The sequence below is a fragment of the Eublepharis macularius genome, chromosome 13, assembly GCF_028583425.1.
Source record: "Eublepharis macularius isolate TG4126 chromosome 13, MPM_Emac_v1.0, whole genome shotgun sequence".
Lineage (NCBI taxonomy): Eukaryota > Metazoa > Chordata > Lepidosauria > Squamata > Eublepharidae > Eublepharis > Eublepharis macularius.
Window position 1 is genome coordinate 22,470,938 of NC_072802.1, and position 22,901 is coordinate 22,493,838.

Sequence of the window (22,901 nt, forward strand, 5' to 3'; positions counted from 1 at the left end):
GAGCTGCTGCACCTCTTGAACATTCCACCCTGGAAGTGCCCTCTGCCTTCTGTTTTCTAATGCAAACTGTCCCCTGTTCTGATACTGTCCTCCTTCGGAACTCCCCTGCCCCAACTTCTATGGATTTCTTTTGTTGCTTACAGCATTTAAGTTCTCCAGCCAACACTTTATAGGAAGTTTTTCCCCCATAACTGCTTGAGACATAATTGCTGAATGAGGTCATTTTTTAAGTTTTTTCCTTCTAAGGAAATCTATAACCTCATGTCCTGCGAGGCACAGTCGAGCTACCTTTTTTTTAAAAGAAGCTTTCTGAACCTTACTGTTAGGGAACAAATGAAGGGATCTCATTAGGAGTTAGAGGCAGAGTATGCTTGCCCATGTTCAGTCTAACACTGCAAGGCTTTGTACCTTTAAGACTTGGTGGCAGTGTTCACTTTTTAAAACTCTTACTTCAGGCAAACTATTCATTTTGATGTGACTTCAATAGGGTCCTATTGGCTAGTGCCAATGGTGACTAACACCCCCAGCTCAGGCTTCTCTGTGGGCAGCAAAAGCCTCCGTTGGTAGGCAGGCTATTATGTAGCCTTGTACACAGAAGAGCTGTTCTTGGTAAATGGCATTTCTTAGGCATGCTGAGAACCAGCATGGAGGCCCATCTAACCTGCCACTAGAAAAGAAGTTGACCAAAGAGGATGCAGAGGAAGAGGCCGACTTGCGCTTTATGACTTTTGCTTTAAAGTGAAGTGTACATTTTTCAGATGCTGCTGCATCAAACTTCGTGCTTACATTGCACTTACAGAATCATGGAATTTACACAACCACAGATACAGTTATTTTCTTGTTTTAATGGTTGTCTTCAGATTAGATGGCAAGAGGCAGAGAAGGGGAAAGCAGTAACAATCCCCCCCCCCCCATTTGTGGCTGCTGCTGAGCACTAAACTTTAAAGCCTTTTCTTCAGGATCAGCCAAAGTGACCACTTTAACCTTTCTCTCTGGCCACCTGCTTCTTGCTGATAAGAGTCAGTGGATTGAAGAGCTGATGGGGGAAGTGCTTTTTTAAAAAGAAAGAAAAAGCTTTCAGGTTGCAATTTCTCATGAGCAGTGTCTGACAGGGCGGCAAGTGCTGTCCCTTAATCCCTCTTAGGACCATCCAGAATCTCTTGATGTGCATCCAGGGCTGGCTGGGGCAGCTTCTTCTCATCCTCTTTCCCTTTTCTCTCTTACAGTGGTGTGAGATAAACTAATCAAGTTGTGGCTGAAACAGCAATCAGTCTTGCTGAAGGTTACAGAGGTTAGGCAGTGTGACAGTCTCTCGTGTCCCCATCTCTCCACTTTGATGTAGTTCTTTTTCCAGGGCAGCTGTCGAGAAAACAGTTCAGGGATTAGCAAGAGGAAAGATGGAAGGAGTAAAACTACACTTGGGAATGCTCTTCATGGATCATCAGCTTGAGAAATATCTTACAAGAAGTGATGTGTAAAAGAGACAATGTGTTTAAAAAAAAACCTTATATGAAGCCTGTGGGTGAAAATTACTTGCTTGATGGAATAGCACAAAATGTTTAGTCGAGTATGGACATGGGCCTGCCTTGTAGGTTGTGCTTAGCCTCTCAAATGAAGAGACCCAAAGAGGTCCATCTACCCAGTCCAAACCATAAAAGCTACCTGGACAGCAAGTGGCCTCAGGTAATAATTGAAGGAGCTGTAAGCCACATAATACAGTGGTGTGTCACCTAGAGCAGGGCTTTTTTTCAGGGGGAACGCGGGGGAATGGAGTTCCGGAACCTCTTGAAAATGGTCACATGGCTGGTGGCCCTGCCCCCTGATCTCCAGACAGAGGGGAGTTTCAATTGCCCTCCGCGCCACTCAGCGGCGCGGAGGGCAATCTCCCCTCTGTCTGGAGATCAGGGGGCGGGGCCAGCAGCCATGTGACCATTTTCTCTGAGGGCAACCCACTGAGTTCCACCACCTCTTTTCCCAGAAAAAAACCCTGACCTAGAGTAACATTGCAGTGTGCATGAGCATCTCTTTTCTGACCCCAACAACCCAGTTGTGCCTTGACTAGGAGTCTAGCTGAGGGTAGCCAGTCAGGAGCACAAGCAGTGCTGTAAAGAATCATCATGAATCTGCCTTAAGCTGAATCCAATCTTGCCTCATATCATTTGTTTTGACTAGCAGTGTCTCTGCTAAGCCACAGGCAGAATTCTTTCCCACTCTTGCTACCTGAAGCCTTGGAGATTTGGGTGTGGGCCTTTCCTAATACATACTATACCATGACTCTCTTCATTTGAAGGTATGCTTCTCGCCTCTCCCTGAGCTTCATTGGGAATCTGGATTCTGTGCCAAGAAAAATTGTATTCCTTTGCCTAAATTATCCAAAGGAAAATCGCACACCTTCAGTATATTTTACTGTGCTCCTCTAAGTTATGAGGCTAGACAAAAAGCTGTACTGTGCAATAGCTATCTCTCTCTGCTAACTGGTGAACCTCAGATGTAATTTTTCATACCTGACCTGCCGTATCTTTGTGTTGTAGCACTGATAGCTAGATATTTGCTGTTTTCAAAAACAAGTAGTACTAGTTCTTGGGATGTAGATTTATGAACCCGTAAGAGAGGCAAGTGGGTGTGGAAGCCTCAGCCAAAGGTATAAGATATTAAGGCTACTTGTAAAAGAGCTGACCTTAAGACCTGCTTCGTTTAGTGGTCTTTTCTAAACTGCCTGATGCATTTTTCTAGATGGCCAACCACTCACGTTCAGATGCTCTGCATACCTTTTGTCAAAGTTAACCTTCCTTAATCCAAGAGGTCCTTTCCTTTACCCCTAACCTAGGATCCTGGAGCACCCCGGGGTTTGAACCAGCAAGCTCACAGCAACTACCATAAAGCAAAGAGCTTTTCTCAAAAATTTTAATAAGAAATTTCTAACAATAACAGTTCCAAGAGGAGATCCCAGTGCACTAAAACTCACCCTCCCAGCTCCCTAGATAAAATTACATAACACAACTCCAGCTCCACAAATATTATCCCCGGGTATTTCAGCAAACCAGCAGAGTGAAAAGGGTTAGAAAAAGGCAGGAGAAAAACCAAAAGAAAGGAAGAAGTAACATTTGCATGGCAAATATACAATATTTATAGAAATGTTGGCCATAAACTTTCTACCAATCACCAGTCTGTCTCCCAATGCCAATCTACACCAACCCAACCTACACCAGCTGCAACCAATGCCCAATGAAGAGACCTGAAGGAACAACCTTAATAATAACAGCTTCTACTTGAAGGCATAATCAACACCTGATGCTAAATATGCAGAGCCCCACCTACCCAAGGCCAAAACTGCCTTCAAAAGTAATTCCTTTCTTGACGCCCAGGCACACAGTAAGTCTGAACATCTGAGTGTAGGCAAGGCATATTAACCACTGGAAAGGCCCTTATGTTCAAAGCAGAGCAAGGTGTTATCAGGTGGTAGGAAATTCTGCTGCACTGTTGAAGGATGAAGGTAGGTCTTGGGTGGGAAAGGGACAGTAGTAGAGTAGAAGCTCACTTTGGTGCAAATGAGAGGCTGTGAAATAGTCACATGCTTCTCTGCAGTGGGGACAATGTGATGGTTGGAAGCCTGGAAGGGAGATTCCGCTGGAAATTGTATGATCCTGGAGTTAATGAGCTTGAAAAAGATGCATGGAACTGGAACAGACGTAATGGTCCTGCTAGGGTGTAACAGAGGTTTACTTAGGGCCAAACTACACGTTTAGGTTTGTAAAGAGTTGGGTCTGTGTTCCTGGCAGCCACACAGCAGCTGGAGAAATAGCTTTTTTAAAATGAAGGAGAGCCCAAATGAACTTGGAATGCTGCCTTGGGAGGAGGGAAGGTTCCCGACTTCCTCCTCAAGCCATTTTCGGTGCTGAAAAAGCACTGGAGGGAGTTATTTCCCCATTTTGCTGCTGAACATACACAGAACCCTCTACTGAATGTGTTGTTTGGCCCACAGTGGTTGTTTCAACATGTTACCTCTTGGAAACACACAGACCGTGTGCTGCTCCATCTCTTGATCTGCGTCCTTTCCAGATCTAGTGGCCTTAGCTTTTTTCTATCAACCATGCAAGAAAAAAATGACACACCGCTGACTAATGGTCAGACTATCTCTAGCGTGCACAGTAAAAACAAAAGTGAGAGCTGTGAGCATTTAAGCATACCATATTTTGAAATGCCAGGTAAAGTTGATTGATTAGTGTCTGCTGCTGAATGGTACTAGATCCCTTCGCGTGAATGCCTAGCAGAATTGTCAGTTTCTCAGAAAAGTGTGGCTCAGAATAATTCCAAAAAAAGAAAAAGCTTGTTTGCTAACTACTATTCATAGTTCATATATGGAAACCAGATGCTTCAGTTTGCATAAATTATGCACGTATTTGGCTGGTTTCGCATAAAACTGCTTTTGCTGCACAAGATGTAAAAAATATACAGACTTCTGACTACTTGGGAGGCTGGACATTCTTAAGCCTTTTGCGATTTCACAGCGTCAATTTTAATTTATGATGTCTTAAGACCTACATACTTTAAAAAATCAAACTTGAAGAGTCTTGGGCGACTGAATTCTGCATCTGTTACCAAGTTCTGCTTGTGTCTGTTTGCAGAAGCCACACAATCCTGGTCGTGCTGAAAACAAGGATGGTCCACTCTGCAACCCATACAGCCTTCCATACAACATCCCACCAGCTGGTTCCGCTAGCATAGCTAAGGAAGAACTTGTTTCCCACACATGCAATTGGCTAAAGCTGGCATGGAATCAGCAAAATTGTGCATTCCATTCTTCTGGCTTCCTGGGTAATGTTTCAGCAGGTTCACTGAGTTCAGGGCTTGCTGGCAGCTGGTTGGGCTATTTATAGGTATATGGAGAGGAATTCATGAGCACGTAAAACAGGACAAAGGAGAGCATCTCCCACCCACCCGCTTGCTGGGCCCAAGCATCATTTTTCTGGGCGGGCTCTCTACAACTTTTGAACATTCCCCCTTTCCCCTCTCATGAGTTGTGAAAGAAAAAGGTCACCTTTTGTTCTTTAAATGACATAAACGGGCCATATAACACAGACGTAGGCCTTCAACTTGAATTGTGGCCCTGAATGGAGAGAAAGTGAACCACAAAGCATTTTTCATTGTTTTTCTTTTGACTGTTTTTAGTTCTTTACTTTTTAACATAGAAATTATATTTTCTTTTGCTTCTCCGATGGCATCTTCTATTGGACCAACAGTTTGAAACTACTGAGAGTGGGCTTTCAAATAACATGGGATTTATTTTTTATCCCTTGGGTGCTGAGAGCAGCCACCGAGATATTGGGAAGGGTGCAGTGGTACATGCAGAAGATTCCAGGTTTAGTCTCTCTACCCGTCTTTCCAATGGGGACCCAAAATGGATTCCAACATTCTCTCACCACCCATTTTATCCTCACTATGACTCTGTGAGGTGGGTTAGGCTGTGTGTGTATGAATGACCCAAGGTCACCCAGCAAGCTTCTACGGCAGAGTAGATCTCCCAGATCTGAGTCCAACGTTCTTAATTGGTACTGTAATGATTTTCTATAAATGTGTGCATGTGTCTTTAAATGCTTGGTGTGATATAGGTGAAGAGTGTGGGTGAACGAGAGGGATGAGTGAGTGATATGATTGGTTGATGACTGAGAGTGTGGGCAGAGTGAATGCAGTTTTAGACTGAGAGTAGCGAGCAAAGTTTGAGTCAGAAGAAAGCAGGCAAGCTGTGTGCAGCCTGAGTAAATTTAAGCAGTTCTGAGAGAAACATTGAGTCAGAGGAAAGCAGGCAAGCTGTGTGCTGCCTGAGCATTTCTGTGAAAAATATTTAGTGAAGAAAAGAGAGGCTAGCTGTGTGCTGCCTGAGTAACCTTAAGCACGTCTGTGAGAAATACTGGGTCAGAGAAAGAGGCTAACTGTGTGTGAAGCCTTAGAAGAGATCTGTGTGAATGAGTTTAAATGAAGTAATTTTAAGAACCAAGAACTACATTTATGAAACTGATATGCTTCTTGACTAAATAAAAGTTTATTTTTTGTTATGTCCCAGAGTGGCTGTCATTGCTATATCCCATTCCTATCCTCAGGGCCACATAGAACCACGAAGGAGCCTGACGCTTAGGAACGTTACCAAAGGGAAAATTTAAATAAAATATCTTGGAATATAATATTCCTGGTGGCAGCAAACTACCCAGAGGGTGTAAGGGAAAGATTAAAGGTAAAATCTACCCAAGAGAAAGAAAGGGGTCGTAACAGTTACACATGTCCCAGTTCGGTGTTGGGGATAATCTCTGCCTAAGACCTTGGAAAACTTCTGCTATCCAGTCCAAGGGCTAGCTATGTTATTCTGTTGCAGGAAAACAAAACAAAAGTCTGTGACTGCCGCAGTGGCTCCTTAAAGGCTAACAGTATTTATTCCAGTATAAGCTGTCATGAGTCAAAGCTCTGTTCCTCGGATGGATGGAGCTCATAACAATTATACAGAGACTTTTATAATCCAATTTACAAGGGAAGGGAGAAACAGAGAAAGACGTGTTATAAATCTTTCAGGTGTAAGTCCCTGTGAAAGGGAGTGGAATGGAAGTGGTGGCTGCTCATGATAAATGATGGGAGAGGTCAGAGGATGCAGCCTCTCACAGGGTGCAGATACAGAAGATTTTGATTGGGTCTTTTGTCTGGTGTTATAGTTGACTGCCGCCTTGTCACAGGTGTGTGCTCTCTCCCTGTGTTTAGCCTTACTCATCTGGACTCAATAACCAAGAGTATCTCTAGAGGAGTTAGCCGTGTTAGTCTGTAGTAGCAAAATCAAAAAGAGTCCAGTAGCACCTTTAAGACTAACCAACTTTATTGTAGCATAAGCTTTCGAGAATCACAGTTCTCTTCGTCAGATGCATCTGACGAAGAGAACTGTGATTCTTGAAAGCTTATGCTACAATAAAGTTGGTTAGTCTTAAAGGTGCTATTGGACTCTTTGATTTTGCAAGAGTATCTCTGAAAGTAACTGGAAAGGGATGTGATTACTACACATAATCCGTAGATATTTTATTTCCTTTGTTTTATACCGCTCCTTCCCTGATTAGATTTTGTTGTTTATTCTACCCTTCCCATCGTTTGCACGAGGGTTGCCATCTCCAAGTTGGGAAATTCCTGGAGATCTCAAGGGTGAAACCTGGAGAAACGTGGAGAAAGTGGGGTTTGAGGAGGGAAAGGACCTTGGCATGGCATAATTCCATAGAGCTCACCCCAAAAGTAGCCACTTTCTCCAGGTGAACTGATCTCTGTGGCCTGGAGACCAGTTGTAATTCCGGGAGATCTCCAGCCACTACCTGGAGGCTGGAAAAAAGAAGGGAAAATTCCCTGCAGGAAGCAACAACACTCAATGTGCAAAATCTCTCTTATAATAATAAATATTTGATTTACAATGTGCACGTGCCTCTTGCTTCTTCAAACAGTGTTACAAATCCATTCATAACTACAATTCCTAAACATACAATAATCCAAAGACGGCACAGTATACAAATGGACTTAGGTTTGGTAGAAACTCAGTCCAGCTCTAGTCCTTCAAATACTTCCTTTAGTTAGTTTGTTCATTCTTATGCTGTTATTTCAATCCCAGGTTCTTCCAGGTAGGTGATACCGTTCTCAATGTAAAGGGGAAAGAAGGACTGCCACGCTCAATCTGGGGCCGGCTACGAACACAGATTTTGTGCCACCTTCTTCAGGAGCGTGTCACACTCCCCCTCCCCGCAAGAGAGCGCAGGTCTAGCCATTGTCCAGGACGGGAGAGATATGAAGTGGTGATGGTTCCTCGGAGGGCGATCACACAGCTTGAGAACAAAAGGTGTTGACTTCCTCGTTTCTTTACTTGTATCTGTGAACTTACCAGGAACACCCATGGCTTCACTGAAATAATCTTGACATTTTTTCTCCCCACAAGTTTAGTGCCCACGCCTGCTCTGACTAGGCTATCCCTTGTTTGTTCTTAGCAAGGCTGATGAACTTTGTTTAGGGTACAGCTGGGAGTAGACAGACCAGGGCTTATTTTCAGGGGCAACACAGGGGAACGGAGTTCCGGCACCTCTTGAAAATACTCGGCAATAGTGCTTGAAAATAATATGATTTCAAAGAATCCCGTGTGTTTCTTCCTCATTTCCCTCTTGAGAGTTCTGCCACCTCTTTTCCCAGAAGAAAAAATCTGAGACAGACTCTAAATGGACGTTCAAGCTAGGAACACTGCAGTATTCCTAGATGTTGCTAACAAAGTCAAGATTAAGTTTGTTGCAGGGATAACGGAATGGAACTTTGTGGTGCCTTAAATAGATTGAGTCTGTGCTCCAGGCGGGGCAGTGCACCCACTAGCAACAACGGCCCCGTAGCAGATGTAACAGGTACTAGAATCAATCTGATAGACCATAGGTCTATCAAGGTCAATATTTGCCTACTCTGACTGGCAGCGATCTCCAGAACCTCAGCTAAAGGTCTTTCATGTCACTTCCTACCTGATCCTTTTTTGCTGGACCTTCTGCATGCAAAGTAGATGCATTACCTTTGAGCCTGGGGACATCTGAATGCAAAACTCAAGCGTTGGCAACTCAAGATGAGCACAGAAACCTTTCACATCAGCAGGGTCATTGGTAAAAACACAATGTTGCAGTGCTAGTTCACTGTTGGGCCCAGAGCTATAGCCAAATACAGGAAATACAGTTGCAGGTAGGTAGCCATATTGGTCTGCAGTAGAACAGCAGGATTTGAGTCCCGTAGCACCTTAGAAACCCACAAGATTTTGGGGGTATGAGCTTCCAAAAGTCAAAGCTCCCTTCTGATTGCAGATAGCGTCTTCAGGAATCTTCTTCTGATAGCAGATATCTGAAGGAGGAAGCTTTGACTCTAGAAAGCTTATACCCTTGAAACATCTTGTTGGTTGCTAAGGTGCCACTGCACTCAAACATTACTGGAAATAGTTTTTAGCTAAATACAAGACTAGGGGTTCCCCCCCCCCCAGATATGCCATCCAAAAAAGCATTTTGGTGTGTATAACATTTTCATCATCCTTTCGAGTAAATACGGTAGTTTTGCCTTAGCCCTGCATGTTTAAAATTTATTTGCATTATTTAGAGTCCGCCTTTCTCACTGAGACTCAAGGCGGATTACACAGCGTTGAGTGAATAGTCAATTTCAAAGACATTTCAATAAATAATGTGGCAGCCTATATACTGGTAAATTCTCAAAAGATTTAAAACCAGTAAGATCCGGGTCCAATAAGCACCTTAAAGACCAACTAGATTTTCAATGGTTCGAGGTTCTAACGAAGAGAGCTTTGACTGTCGGAAGCTGATACCCTGGAAATCTTGCTGGTCTTTTGAGGTGCTACTGGACTCGAATCTTGCTCAGGAAGTTAACTATAATACATGTTGTAGTTAGAGAGCCTGGGCGTGAAGTGGAGAAAATCAGCATCTGTTATGCCAGAAAAATCCTCTGTCCCGATTCAACCCTGGGGGATCCACTGTTTGCAAACAAACTCAGTTTCAGCAATCTCGCCTTGTAAGTTCCCTCGGAAGTCTCTCTGTTTGAGAACTAGATCCAGAGGAGTTAGCCGTGTTAGTCTGTAGTTAGCACAAAATATGGAGCAACACGGTAAGTATGGCAGCAACAAAACACAATTTCCCGTGCAATAACAATGTCTCCCTATTTTATTTACAGTAATTGCATAATTTAACAGAACTATACCACATGTAACCAGTTCTAGAAAAATTATTTTGCAGGCGTCATATATGCTCCAAAGTCCATACATAAAGTGTCCAGTGCTTCAAGTGCTCTATTAATATTGCAACAGGTATTAAAGTGCAAATGCTTCCTAGCACCATGTACACATTAATTATTTCATACAAGCTCGCCTTATATTCCAACTGGAGTTGGGTATAGTCCAAGATTTGGTTCCAATAAACTGTGTAGTTCACAGATCACAAGTAGACCTTTGCGTGTATTCTTTAGGTGTACATTGATAATTCTGTGACATCATTATTCTAACGGAAGGTCCAGATCACCATTGTATCCGTTTCCAAACTCTTTCTCAAAGAACACAGTTGTCAAAGTTTCATGCAGCTACCACTCCATATTAGTCATCAGTTTTCCAATTTTCACCAGTCTGTAGTAGCAAAATAGAAAAGAGTCCAGTAGGCACCTTTAAGACTAACCAACTTTACTGTAGCATAAGCTTTCGAGAATCACAGTTCTCTTCATCAGATGCAACTGACGAAGAGAACTGTGTTCTGACGAAGAGAGCTGTGGTTCTCGAAAGCTTATGCTACAGTAAAGTTGGTTAGGGTTAGTCTTAAAGGTGCTACTGGACTCTTTTCTGTTGGAGAACTGCTTGTCTTAATCTAATTTATGGAGAGGCAAGGGCCGTGAGCGGATTCACCTGTTGCATTCATGCCTGCCAGAGGGAGTGGGGGGTAGAGAAGGCGGTCGATCCCAGTTTCTCCGGGCATGTCCGGCTGTCTCTAGGATCCAGGGGGCAGCGTGTCGAACAGCCCCAGGGCGGGCCGAAGGGGCGGGCTCCAGGGCCGGGCGGGACACGTGCGGCCACGGCTTGTTATTGCCGCGGGCGCTCCGCAAAGTGTGCAGGCTGCAGCCCGGGCGGGCGTGTTTTGCCTCTTTGTGCCCCGTCGCTGCTTCTCCTGCAGATGCAAACGGGGGCCGGCTGCTCGAGTCCCGCGTCTCCCCGAAGTCGCTGCCGCCTCCGGGCCAGCAGTGGCCAGGAGAGTTCGTGAGGATGTCGGCCGAGGAGGGAGGCGTGCTGGTCCGCCCGTTCAAACTGGTGGCCCTGCTGTGCGCCTTCATCGCGCTGGCCCTGGACGTGGCGGCCCTGCTCAGCCCGGCCTGGGTCACGTCGGAACGCGACTCGCTCTCCCTCTGGAAAGCCTGCAGGCAGCCCCCGGAGGACTGGCTGTGCATGTCTGCTCTCAAGACGGGTAAGCGGGGTAATCGGCGGCGCTGGAGGGATGTACGAGTCCTTGGCCAACATAGCTACAGTCCTGTTCGCATGGATTGCAGCTGTGTTAGCCACAATCCATGCTCCCTGGGCTGGCACCTTTTCCCTTTGTGATGGCCTGCGCCTTTAACAGCTGCATGGCAGGCAGAAATTCAACAGGTGCATATCCCTGGTATGGATACATGGGGGGGCAGGGTTTCTCCTGAGGAATGTCTGCTTCCGGACAGATGGTCGGCCGTCAGAGGCAGAGTCTTGCTAGGAGAAGGGGAAGCCAGGCCGACTCCTTCACCAGCTGCTGGCTTTCTTCATCGTTTTTAAAGAAGTGGTGCGCTTTCCCACGTGCCTGCTAGCTGTTCCTCCTGATCCCCAGGGGCCTGGATGAAAACGATTCCCTGTGCCCATTCCCTGTTCCATGAGTAGCCTGGCGACTCATAGCCTGAAGTTTGCTCGTGCCCTGAAATAAACTTTGGTCCACTCCGAATCATAAGCCTCCCCACCCCCGCCAGTGACTGCCTGCTTTGAGACAACCGGCTAAACTTCATGTCTGGCTCAAACCTTTGATTTTGTGGTATAGACTTGGCCGGAGGTCAATGCTTACAATTCTCAGGGTGTACGCTGTGATGTAGTTTAAAGCTTGGCCACCCTGGCTCCCTGTATTCACAGGCACAAAGTAAGCACTGGACAGGAGGTGATGCGTGGTCATGTCACAGGAGACAGTCTACTAGAGACGGGGTTATGATCTGAGGTGGTTTGAAAGCTTTTTCTCTCCTCTAGAGGTACACAAACTGCTTTTTGTTGATTAAAGAAGTGGGAACCAAGGACGTTCTTCAGCCTCCTAAAGGATGGAGAAGTATGTTATAGTACCTTCCTCTATACTACGTTACTTTGTTCTGTGCCTAAATCTTGGCACTTAAAACAGTTGCTAGGGTTAAGTTGCGCTCTTAATCTCAGAAGTCTGAGTGGGTCTACTTGTAGGTAGTATGATATTCTGCATATACTCAAAGTCGCTCCTGTTTTGCAGGCCTTAGGTCTGGTATCAAAATAAATATGTCGGGGGTTGATCCAAACCTCAGATGGAGTGTATGGGTATCAGGCAGTGTGTTGGTTAACAGACAAACTCGTGGAAGGGTTAAAGGGAAACAGTATCCAGCGGAGACTGAAGTAAATGTGTTTTGCCAGAGCTGCAAACAGCTTTGCTGTGGCAGCTTCCGGGGATTATGGCTCTTGGCAGCTTTAGCTTCTTTGGACTGAGTTGCTGGAATTCTGGAGCATGCTGTCCTTGCACATACTTTATTTCTGCATTAAAAGTTCTTCCTGGGAAAGCATGAAGGACTAGTAAGCAGAAAGTCTGAAAGAGCTAAATTCCCTCTATGCAAAAAAGACTATGCAAAAAAGAGTGTGTGTGTGTGTTGTGCTGTTATTTCACCCATGATCAAGCTGCTAAACTACTGAATCGGAACAAATCTCTTAAGCAGCCTTCAAGGGTTAGCTCCTCTGCAGACTGACAGTAGTCTAGCCTGGAGGATAAGGTAGACCTGAATTGTGGTTGCTGAGATGGATCTGATTTTAAAAGCTGCAGTCTTCACACCTGATGGGCGTAGTTGTGAAAGACACTTCTGGCAATTGGCTACACTTTCAGGTGCAGTGATAGGGTTCAGTCCTGGGGCAAATGTGTGATTACTTCTCCCTGTGCTCTCAGTGTCAAAATAATAAGTTGGAAGAGCCATGATCCATAGGGACTCTAAATTTGATCAGAACAATAGTGCAGTGGGAACAGAGTACATTTTTCCTGAGGTACTATTTTTCTAGTCTTATTTGTTTCCCAACTACTTTTTTGTTTTGTGTTGACCTCTCTCTCTCTCTCTCTCTCTCTCTCTCTGTCTCTCTGTGAGTATGTGTGTGAGAGAGTTTAAGTACCTGCTTCTTAAGCACTACTGTGCTGATCACATCCAGAGCGCCTTGCAATCGCTTTTCTATAGGAATTCCCATGTCATGTGGGAGGTGCATGAGAAGATCTGTTTCATTTCTGTCTCAGACTCCAAAAGTAAAGCCTGTTGCTGCTGCCCCCCCCCCACTTCACTTGCTGTTCTGAGTTAGGTCTGTTTGGTGTGCATAGAGATTCTTCAATATGAGTTTGTCTAGTAAAAAAAAAATCCAGGCTTCTCTAATAGCAAATAAATAACTGGGCACAACTTTGGCCTCCTTGTTTGTCTTGGGTCAAAACGCAAGCAATTTGAGCAAGAACGCACAAGATTGTGTTGCTTTCCCTGATTGCCAGGTTAATTCTCTTGAAAGAAGGCAAGACCCAGCGGTCAGAAGTTACAAACCTGGGCGGAGGCAGGAAGGCAGCTGAGGAGGAATTTTCCTTTGCTTTTTGTTAGCAGCAAGTCAAGCATGCAGCTCTGAAGGAGCAGGAGGGGGGGTGGGAAATGTGTCCATTTGTCTCCTGTGCAGAAGACTGTTAGACTTGGGAGTGGAGAGGCAACAGATGTGTGGCATTTGCTACAATGGCTTTGCTCTCTGGAGCTCAGACCTGTGATTTATGGCGATCTCTTCGGCTGACCACCTGCTTCCATAGTCATCTGCCATCTCCTGCCCAAGCAATGCACTTCAGACACAGGAGATATTGTGGGACTGGGAGCTTGTCTGCATGCAGCTGACCAGCCACGGCATCCTCTCCCATGAGGCTGAAATTAGTTCCCAGTTCCTTTTTTATGAATCCAACCTTACATACCAAAAAGCTCTCTCCCCCCGCCCCCAATAAGCTTGGGACCACCACATTATTGTACACCTGGGGCACTCTGTGCTGCAAGAGAACCTACTGGTCCAAACCCCAGTTGTTGCATTAACTGCTCCAAAGCAAAGTGCAGACTCAGAAAGCTGCACCTCCAAATAATCTTTGAACCACTCCAAATCATATACCCCGACACTCTAGAGACTTGTCTCCTGTAAGAGGATATGCCCTGGTGTGCGGTCCAAACACTGGTTCTGGCACCAACAGAGCTTCTGTTTGGTGGTGTCTCCAAGAAACTCATAGGATTATATTGGAAAGATGGTTTGAATAAGAAAGTAGAACAGCTGCATGCCCTCTGCACCCCAAAATTCATTATTTGTGGTAGGATTCATGAATAAGGAACTGGGAACCAGCCTGGGCCTCAGCCTCCTTTCTCTCCTTCCCAGCAGGGGCGGGGGACAAGAAGCCTGGCCCGCTGCTTGGTTTCCTTGCCTCTTTTTAATCTTTTTTAAAATTTATGTCATTTATAGTCCACCTTTCTCACTGAGACTCAAGGCGGATTACACAGTGCAAGATTAGTACAGTCTCAGTATCAAGGGCAATTTCATAAACAATGCCATAGGGTAAATAAACACAAGTTTACTAAGACATAGCATTAGCAGGAATCCAATACAGAGTCGAAGAAATGCTGAAACAGAACATAAGCACTTCTAGGGCTGACATAGGAGCACATATTTAAAGCAACAGATAGTATATACGGCAACGTAGTGGTTAAATCTATGGGTGAAGTCTATGGTCCCTAACTCATTAGTGGAGCAACTGAGACCCCTCCCTATAATACAAAAGCTTTTTGAATAATTTGGTTTTGCATTGTTTGCGGTAATCTCGGAGAGTAGGGGCTCTTGGGACCCAGAGCCACAAGCAAGCTGTATTAGGAAGGACTGGTTACCCACATGCTGTAGGAAAATATAGCAGAGTTTGTGCAAAGATTGCGCATTGGAAGTAATGAGAATAGATTCACACACACTCCAGTGTAGCTCTGTAAAATTACTTTACTAAAGGATAAAAATAGGGTTACATTTGGAGAAAATAATAAATTGCTAAGCTGACTACATCTTGCTAGAAAAGTAACTTAGAGAAGACTAGAAGACAAAGTGAACAAAGAGCAATAAAACTTCAGTACATAGCATCAATTCATTGCCTCCAATCAACAAACTGCCCGATAGAAAATCCTAATTCTACTTCATTATGCTTAGTGACTCCCCTTTCTATGGCGGGAATCTTATCCGAAGCTCTAAGGGTTACATTCAAAGTATGTTTACTTATTAAGTAGGTAGCACAAACAGTTTAACTCTTTCATGACTGAAATGAAAACACTTGCTAAATCCCAACACATGCAACTAGATTGCTTGATTTCCCCTCCCGACTCCCCATTATTTGCTGGCTTGCAGCAGAATGTGTGAACCACTAGCTGATGCAGCATAGCAGAGTTCAGACAGAGCTACGACCCAACAGGTTTGGACTCGCACCTCTGTAATGAATTCACAGATGGCCGTTCTCTCTCAGCAAGATAATGGATGTGAAGTGCTCTGAATGTGTTGTTCTATAAATAATACACATCAGTGTCATTACTGTGGCTAATAGTAAAGCTGATGGCTTGAACCAGTCATCAAAGTAGGAAAACCCGGTTGCCCAGAAAAGTCCTGCAGACTTGGGATTTTCATTAGCTAGAACGGGGCGGGGTGGGAGAAGCTTGGTAAGGACTGAGCATGCTGTAGGAAGCACAGCATGTTGAGAGAGCAAAACAGAGGAAGATAGAAATCCGGACGCTCGCGTCCCTGAGAGCTTATAGATTCCTAGAGGGGGAGATTTACAAACTGGGTCCCTCTCTCACAGTTCCTTCTGAGTCCCCCAGTTATCAGTGAAAGCAATGACCCTACTGAAGCCTTGTATGTTTGAGGTGAGCCAAAAGTTCAGCCTAGGTGGATCACTTGTGAAATAGTGACAACGATTTGTCCTACAGTCAACACCTGTGACCTCTTCCTACCTCTTCTATGGATCTGATATGGCAGGGCTAGGGGTGGCTGAACGGACAAGCTGTCCTGCTGGGCCAGGGCGGCCAGCTCCAGTGATTAAGTCATTCCAGGTGGCTCTGAGTCTGGTGACAACAGTTCCCAGGAGCTCGTCTATTAAAAATGCAGATTGGAGCACGCCTGGTACATTGGACTCAAACAAGAGGCAATTTGGCAAAGAGAACTGGGCAGGCAGGCAAGGAGCATGGAGTTGTGAAGTAAACATGCAATAGCTCACAGCTGTCTGCCAAAATTGTGGCATCTGGGAGAGCTCCAAGGCTAGGCCTGTTTTTCAGTGCTGGCTTAAAAACCGCCTGACATGCATGCTTGATTCCTGAGGAAACCTCACATATTGCTATATCTAATTGTAAACTGGCTGGCCCCTGTGTGGATGGTGAAAGCTGTAAAACTGGCCACCCTTGGGCAAATCTGCCTACTCTGGGAGCAGGGGTTCTCCAGGCATGCAGAAAAATATGACTAAGGAGACAAATCCTGGGGAATGAAAAGGCTCCAGAAGGAACAGTGAATATTGACAGCAGTTGAGGGTTAGTTACAGGGGAAGGTGGGGGGAGAAAGAAATCTCCCTGCATACGCTTTGAAAGCTTAGAGAATCTGGAAGGGAAGATTAGGGTGGGGGTTGGATTTTCAGATGGTTTATCCTCCCCTCCTTTTTTGAAACTCCTCCTGGACTGCCACCTTTGTATTCATTATTACAAAATTTGACTCCCTGGCAGATGGACTAGAATGACCATTACTAAAAAGTCATGGAGAAATTCTAAATATTTGAAATATTGGACAGGAACATAGCTGTGGCCTTTGTAGGGAGGCCCCCTCTTTCCTTGCCCTCTTGTCTTGCAGATGTCCGCAAATCCCGGGCTTGCTGCACCATCTGACTCGGTCACAATTAATTGCTGATTAATAGGAGCTGGGGGGAAGTCCTTTGTTGTGGCAATAGATGCTGAGTGAAAAGGCCAGCGGTTCCAGATGATTCATTTGTTTGTGCTTAGCACAAGCCAAAATGGGTCTAGAATAATTCCCAGGGAAGGAGAGGCTCGCTCTCTCTGTGTGTCCGCTAGGAAAGCGGTTATGTACTCTCTCCTGCTACTGCCTTTCTTTTCTGTCGACACATGGCAGTAATTATTCAAAGGGTTATGTATGTATCCTGGTCTTCAAAGGAAAATTAAAAATTGGCACAAATGAGCCCTGAAAAACAGGTTTGCGGATTAATTTAATGTGCATAATTATGGGTCAGATCTAATCAGCTTTTCTACTGGAGCAAAAGAAGGAGGCCCCTTTTGACCACCAACAAAAGCTATGCTGGGAATTGTGGGAGCTGAATGTAAAAAAGCCGTGTGGGACGGGGGCTGTAATAGGGAGAGGAATTGAGAGCGAGTCAGTGAAAAGCTGGCTGGATCCAACCCTATGTATTTTCTTGCCACTGGGAGGGAAAACGGGTTGAAACCCTATCACTCCAGAGACGTGAATCATCTCTGCCTTCAGGTGGAAATCTGTGAGGACACAGAGCTGGCTTTGGAGGTTCACAGGCTGGGCGCTGCAAGATTTTTTACTCTCTTTCTCAGTCCACAGCATTGTTGCTGGGATATGCGAGATAACACTGATAACCAGGCCTTTTTTTCTGGGAAAAGAGGTGGTGGAACTCAGTGGGTTGCCCTCGGAGAAAATGGTCACATGGCTGGTGGCCCCGCCCCCTGATCTCCAGACAGAGGGGAGTTTAGATTGCCCTCCGTGGAGGGCAATCTAAACTCCCCTCTGTCTGGAGATCAGGGGGCGGGGCCACCAGCCATGTGACCATTTTCAAGTGGTTCCAGAACTCCGTTCCACCGCGTTCCAGCTGAAAAAAAGCCCTGCTGATAACCCTGATTAATAAGTTATCTGCAGGTTATCTGCTGCACCTTTCCCTTCCTGTTTCTCTCTCTTGGAACCTTTTTGGTAAGGTAAACCGTGCTCACGTATCCTGGGATAATAATTCTGGCATTCCAATCTCTGGTTTATTTCTGTGCTCAGTTGGTGAATTAGGTGAGTTCAAAGCACATCGAGGACGTTCTCCTTTCACCTTTTGGTTCTCAAGTTATGTTGTCCTGTAATATGTTTATCTCTGGTCGATGGGAGTCAAGGGAGTGTGGCTGGGACGTTCTGGGGTGATTTGTTTATTGCCTCAATCTTGATTGTGTGCTAGAGGCTTTGTTTTGTGAGGGACATTTACTCTTATCCAAGCAGAACTGGCAGTGAGGGATCTTGGTTACAGGTTTTCCCCAGGAAACAAACAAATTGCCCAATGTTTATCTTTCTAATTGGATATCTCATGCTAATACCGTTCCAGTACAACGCTTGATGTGTACTTTTTCCTGACTCTGTTCCATGGAGAAGGAAGGTGCATACTCATTCTCCGTTGTGTTGTTGCTGTGGGTGATTACCATTTGGCTGCACCATCAGCATCTGAAATCAACCAAAAGTAGCAGAGACCACAAAGTAGGTGGGTGGAGCAGACTGTTCACTGGTGCTCCTTTCAGCACACTTAAATGGCTTCTTCCTTGTCAAAGAAAATACGGACCAATCAGAAGCACGAGGGAAAGAAACAGTAAATTAAAGATATGTTTGGATGAGCAAGAATTCAGGTCCAGTAGCACCTTAAAGACCAACAAGATTTCCAGGGTATGAGCTTCCGAGAGTCAAAGCTCCCTTTTCAGACATTTAGTATCTGGCAAAGGAGCTCTGACTCTCGAAAGCTCATACCCTGGAAATCTTGTTGTTCTTTAAGGTGCTACTGGACTCATGTCTTGCTCTTCCACTACAGACCAACAGGCTTGCCAGGAGAATCTGTCCAGCTATGAAACAAGACTTCCTCCTGCCTCTGCTGTCAGCTGGAATGACAGAAATTCAAGTGTGCTTTCATCCACTAGTCTGGTCTGAAATTACTCCCATTCCTGGTTTTGCAAGAAGTCCCCTAACAGTTAGAGCCAAGCTACAAGTGATGCCTGACACAGGTTGGACACTTGTCAGCTTCCCTCAAGTTTTGGTGGGAAATGTAGGCATCCTGGACTTGCAGCTGTAATGGAGAGCCAAGCTGTAAAACCAGGACGCCTACATTTCCCATCAAAACTTGAGGTAAACTGACAAGTGTCCAACCTGTGTAAGGCGTCACTTGTAGCTTGGCTCTCAGTTTGCTCCAGAAAGGATGTCTTGGTGCAAACAAAGTATATGTTTGCTGATCCAGATACCCTCCATGCATCTGATGAAGAGAACTGTGATTCTTGAAAGCTTATGCTACAGTAAAGTTGGTTAGTCTTAAAGGTGCTACTGGACTCTTTTCTATCCAGATACTACAGAAATTCCTGGATGATGTGAACAGAGGTTTTTTGTTGCACTAGTGGCTTCTACACTATCATCTTTTCCTAGTACTGAAGGTCACTTTTGTTACATTCATCTGTAAGCAGAACTGAAATGGAGATTCTGCATGACATTTATTAGTTCTATATTTCCTTCCAAAAATCTGTCCCTTCACACAAAATCCTACTATGTCTAATCAGGAGTAAGTCCTTCAGCAAAAGGTCCACTTCTGCCATTAATTTTCCTTTTCTTTATTTTCAGCATAATCTATAACTATAAAAGCAAAGCCATGTTCCAGATGACTCACCTCTTTTCCCAGAGCACAGGTGCGTGGTGAAAGGAGGTGAGACCTCAGCAATAGGGCTTGGCAAGGAGGCTGCTGTGCTACTGCCCCCCCGCCATGCCCTGGATGCACTTCTGTGTGCTGCTGCCCAATTTGGTCCCAATGGCCAAATTGGGTGGCTGCAGTACACTCAAGAGGCACGCTCTCCCCCCCCCCCCCCGTCAGCCAGATAAGCAGGGGAGGAGGGTGAAGGATGGAGACAGGGAAATCACCCGCCTCCAGTAGGGTACTGGCAACTCTGCCACTGCTCCCGTTGGGGGACTGGCAACCCTAGCTCCCCACCTCTGCAGTCACCCCATTTGGCCCCAGTGGGACCAAATTGGGTGGCTGCTTGGCACAGCAGCATGCCTGGGTGCTTCCTGGCCCCTGGCTACACTCCCCGACTCTGCAGCCACCCCATTTGGCCCCAATGGGAACAAACAGGGCAGCTGCCCAGCACAGAAGCACGCCTGGGTGCTTGCCACCCCCCTGGCAGCACTCCCTGCCTCTGCAGCCACCCCATTTGGCCCCAATGGGACCAAATGAGGCGGCTGCTCAGCTCAGCAGCGTGCCTGGACACTTGCCGCCCCCCTGGCAGTGCTCCCCCCTGCAGCTGCCTGTTTTGACCCCAATGGGACCAAATTGGGTAGCTGCCCAGTGCAGCAGCGTGCCAGGGCACTTACCACTAGCCCCCCCCCCCCCAGCAGTGCTTCCTGCTTCTGCAGCGGCCCGATTCGGGCCGAATTGGGTGACTGCTGGGCACAGTAGTACTCCAGGGTCCTTGCCACCCCTGGCAGCGCTCCCAGTCTCTGGAGATGCCTGATGCAGGCCATGGAAGTGGCGGAGAGCCCTGGCACGGCAACGCCCCCCTCCCAAGGCCCTGCTGCAGGGCCCTGCCACATCAGTTTTCTAGAGCCCGTTATATTTTTTCCCACAATGGCCTTTGTTGTTAGTTAATCCTAATTAATCACTTTCTGTTCTCTAAGTTTAGCTGAGTTTTTTGAACTTTCATGAATCAATGAGTTAATTATTTTGTTAGGAATGAATGGTTAATCATCTGTTCTTCGTTATTGAAGTGGGGGAATTAAGTATTGCTGTTCACTTTGAAATTCACCAAAGCTACTGTTCATATTTTTCTTGTTTATGATTGTTATAGCATGGTAATAAAATAATGATCATAAAACTTAAAATGAGCAGTGACTTTGGCTGTCTATAAATTGGAAAAACATTAAACATTCCTCTCCCAATATGTGAGTGCTGAAAGAGAACCAAAAAACAGGGAGAAATTAAATTGCAAGGGAAAGGGGAGGGAGTTAAAAAGTAGCTCTGATAATTCTCAAACGTGCTTTGATTGCCCACATGAAACAGCCTGGATCTGCAATTGCCTTTAAATGTGCTTTTTAAAATGGCCATAAATTAGTTCTGAATAAAAAAGACAGGGAAAACATCATGGAAATCCTAAGAATGTAATGTGCCAACTATGTCTTCTGGATTAAAACTCGTCAATGGTAATTTCAGAATTGATAGCAAATGCAGAAACATCTGATGTCTCAGTCACTGAGTTGCACGTTATACATCATCGCAGCACTATAGGCTTCTCTGGAATCCATGTTGCATCTCTGAAAAACAGATTCTTTGGTTCTCTTACAATTCTCTTGCATGGCTGTAACCTGGGGAAAGCCCCTGAACATGGAGACTGAAAGTTTTGCCATAGCTTAGTAACAGGTATTGAAACGATGTAAAATAACCAAGATTGGCTCTAAAGTTCCAAGTGAGGGTAAAAGACCCTCTTCACTGTTGACAACTCTTTGAGACTCTTCCTCCATCTTTTTCCTTTTCTTTTCCAGACTGGCAAGTAGCTACTTTGGTGTTAATCCTGACTTCAGCCACCATCACTCTGCTGTCATTTCTCATGTCCCTGATTTCCTTCTGTCTGGGTACCTACAAGAGCTATTATCGAGTTGCTGCCCTCCTTCTCTTTGCAGCAGGTAGGTAAACCCATTCCCCATCTCACCCTGCATACTTGTCTAAATAGCATTAAACAGTGGCTTGGATTTCTGCTGGCAGAAGGGATTTCCATCAGCAGAATGGGACTTTCTTGCTTTCCTGTTGAACCCCCAAATGATCTCTGAAATGCTGCTCCTAGAGGAGAGGAATTCTGGAGCACCCCCCACATTTCATCAGCAGAAATTTTCTTCAGGATCCCACCCATCAGCTCTATGCTGGAGAAAACTCTTTTGTAATTCTCTGGAACTGAGAGCTGAAATGATGGATATGGCACATATCGGTGCTAGAACTGGCAATAATTAAGATGCACCACTTTATCTCTGTCTGGGGCAAAATGTGTGATGTCCTCTAAAAATGGAAGTAAGAGGGTGAGTGAGCAGAAACTCTGGCCATGAGTTCTCATTGTAGGTTTTCCTTAATGAGCACGTTCCATTGGTTCTCCTTGGCTTAACAGTCCTTTTATTTGTTCCATTGATCCAGTGGTTCTGCAGGTCTGCGCCTTAATTCTTTACCCCATCAAATTCATCGACAGCAGCATGTTGAAGAGCTACCATGAGTTCAACTGGGGATACGGATTGGGCTGGGGCTCCGCCATCTTCATGCTTGGGGCGGCCATCCTGTACTGCCTACGCACAGATCTATATGATGACGCCTACTACTAAGACTGGCAGAGGGAACTGGATTGAGATGATTAGACTGGTGGGACCAGATTGACGGCTGGAGAGAGAGACGGAAGGGGGACCACTAGATTCATTTGGGGAAAGGTCATGATACGCTTGGTCCTCTTCTTCGAATACCTCACCTTGGCAGGATGTTGGCTGAGCTTTTGAAAAAGGAACATGTGAAGGTCTCCAGGGTCTGGCTGCTCTTCAAGTAGTTAAGAGGAACTATTAGCGAGCAAGCTCTACTTCTCACCAGGAAAGCTAGCTTGTGGTCTCTCTCATATTTCTTTTATTTCCTATGCAGGAATAACCTGTCTTTATTTTTAAAGAGCGTGACTCTCTTGTTGGTTAAGAGGATCCCACTTTGCCTTTATTTTGCGGTGTCTGCCACCAGGAGTGTTGGTGGGAAACCAGTCCAATGTTGTGTTTTTGTTTTTTAGTGCACAGACGGTAGTTGTGCTGGTGGTTTCAATCACTGCCTTGCACAGCATGCGTGTGTGAATGGATGCAGAAGTGAATAAACTAGCCAAGCTAAATGAATTCATCGCAGTGGTGTGCTTTTTGTGTGTGCATGAAAATTTCAAATAGCCCAGCAGTCATAAGAGAAGGTGGCTCATGCTGGGACAGCGTCGAAACGGCCAGGATGCTGGGGGGAGGCGAGACGTCAATATAAGCAGGAACAGTGAATACACAATAGCCGTGCAGTGGCACTTTTTGGCAGATCAGTGGAGCTGAGTGAACCCATACTGGGTCT

General features: G+C 45.5%; 1 protein-coding gene across 1 annotated transcript; it reads left to right on the forward strand.

Annotated features, from left to right (window-relative positions):
* Positions 1-10,619: 10,619 nt before the first annotated feature.
* Positions 10,620-22,687, forward strand: LOC129341488 (transmembrane protein 47-like). The gene is made up of 3 exons (XM_054996703.1): positions 10,620-10,982; positions 21,326-21,466; positions 21,966-22,687. Exons 1-3 carry the CDS (start codon positions 10,784-10,786, stop codon positions 22,145-22,147), a joined length of 522 nt encoding a protein of 173 aa, XP_054852678.1. The 5' UTR covers positions 10,620-10,783; the 3' UTR covers positions 22,148-22,687.
* The last annotated feature ends 214 nt before the right edge of the window (positions 22,688-22,901 follow it).

Coding starts and splice junctions, on each gene's coding strand:
- LOC129341488 (XM_054996703.1), top strand. CDS start 10,784: ATGTCGGCCGAGGAGGGAGGCGTGCTGGTCCGCCCGTTCAAACTGGTG. Junction 10,983..21,325: donor CATGTCTGCTCTCAAGACGG/GTAAGCGGGGTA, acceptor TTTCTTTTCCAG/ACTGGCAAGTAGCTACTTTG. Junction 21,467..21,965: donor CCTCCTTCTCTTTGCAGCAG/GTAGGTAAACCC, acceptor CCATTGATCCAG/TGGTTCTGCAGGTCTGCGCC.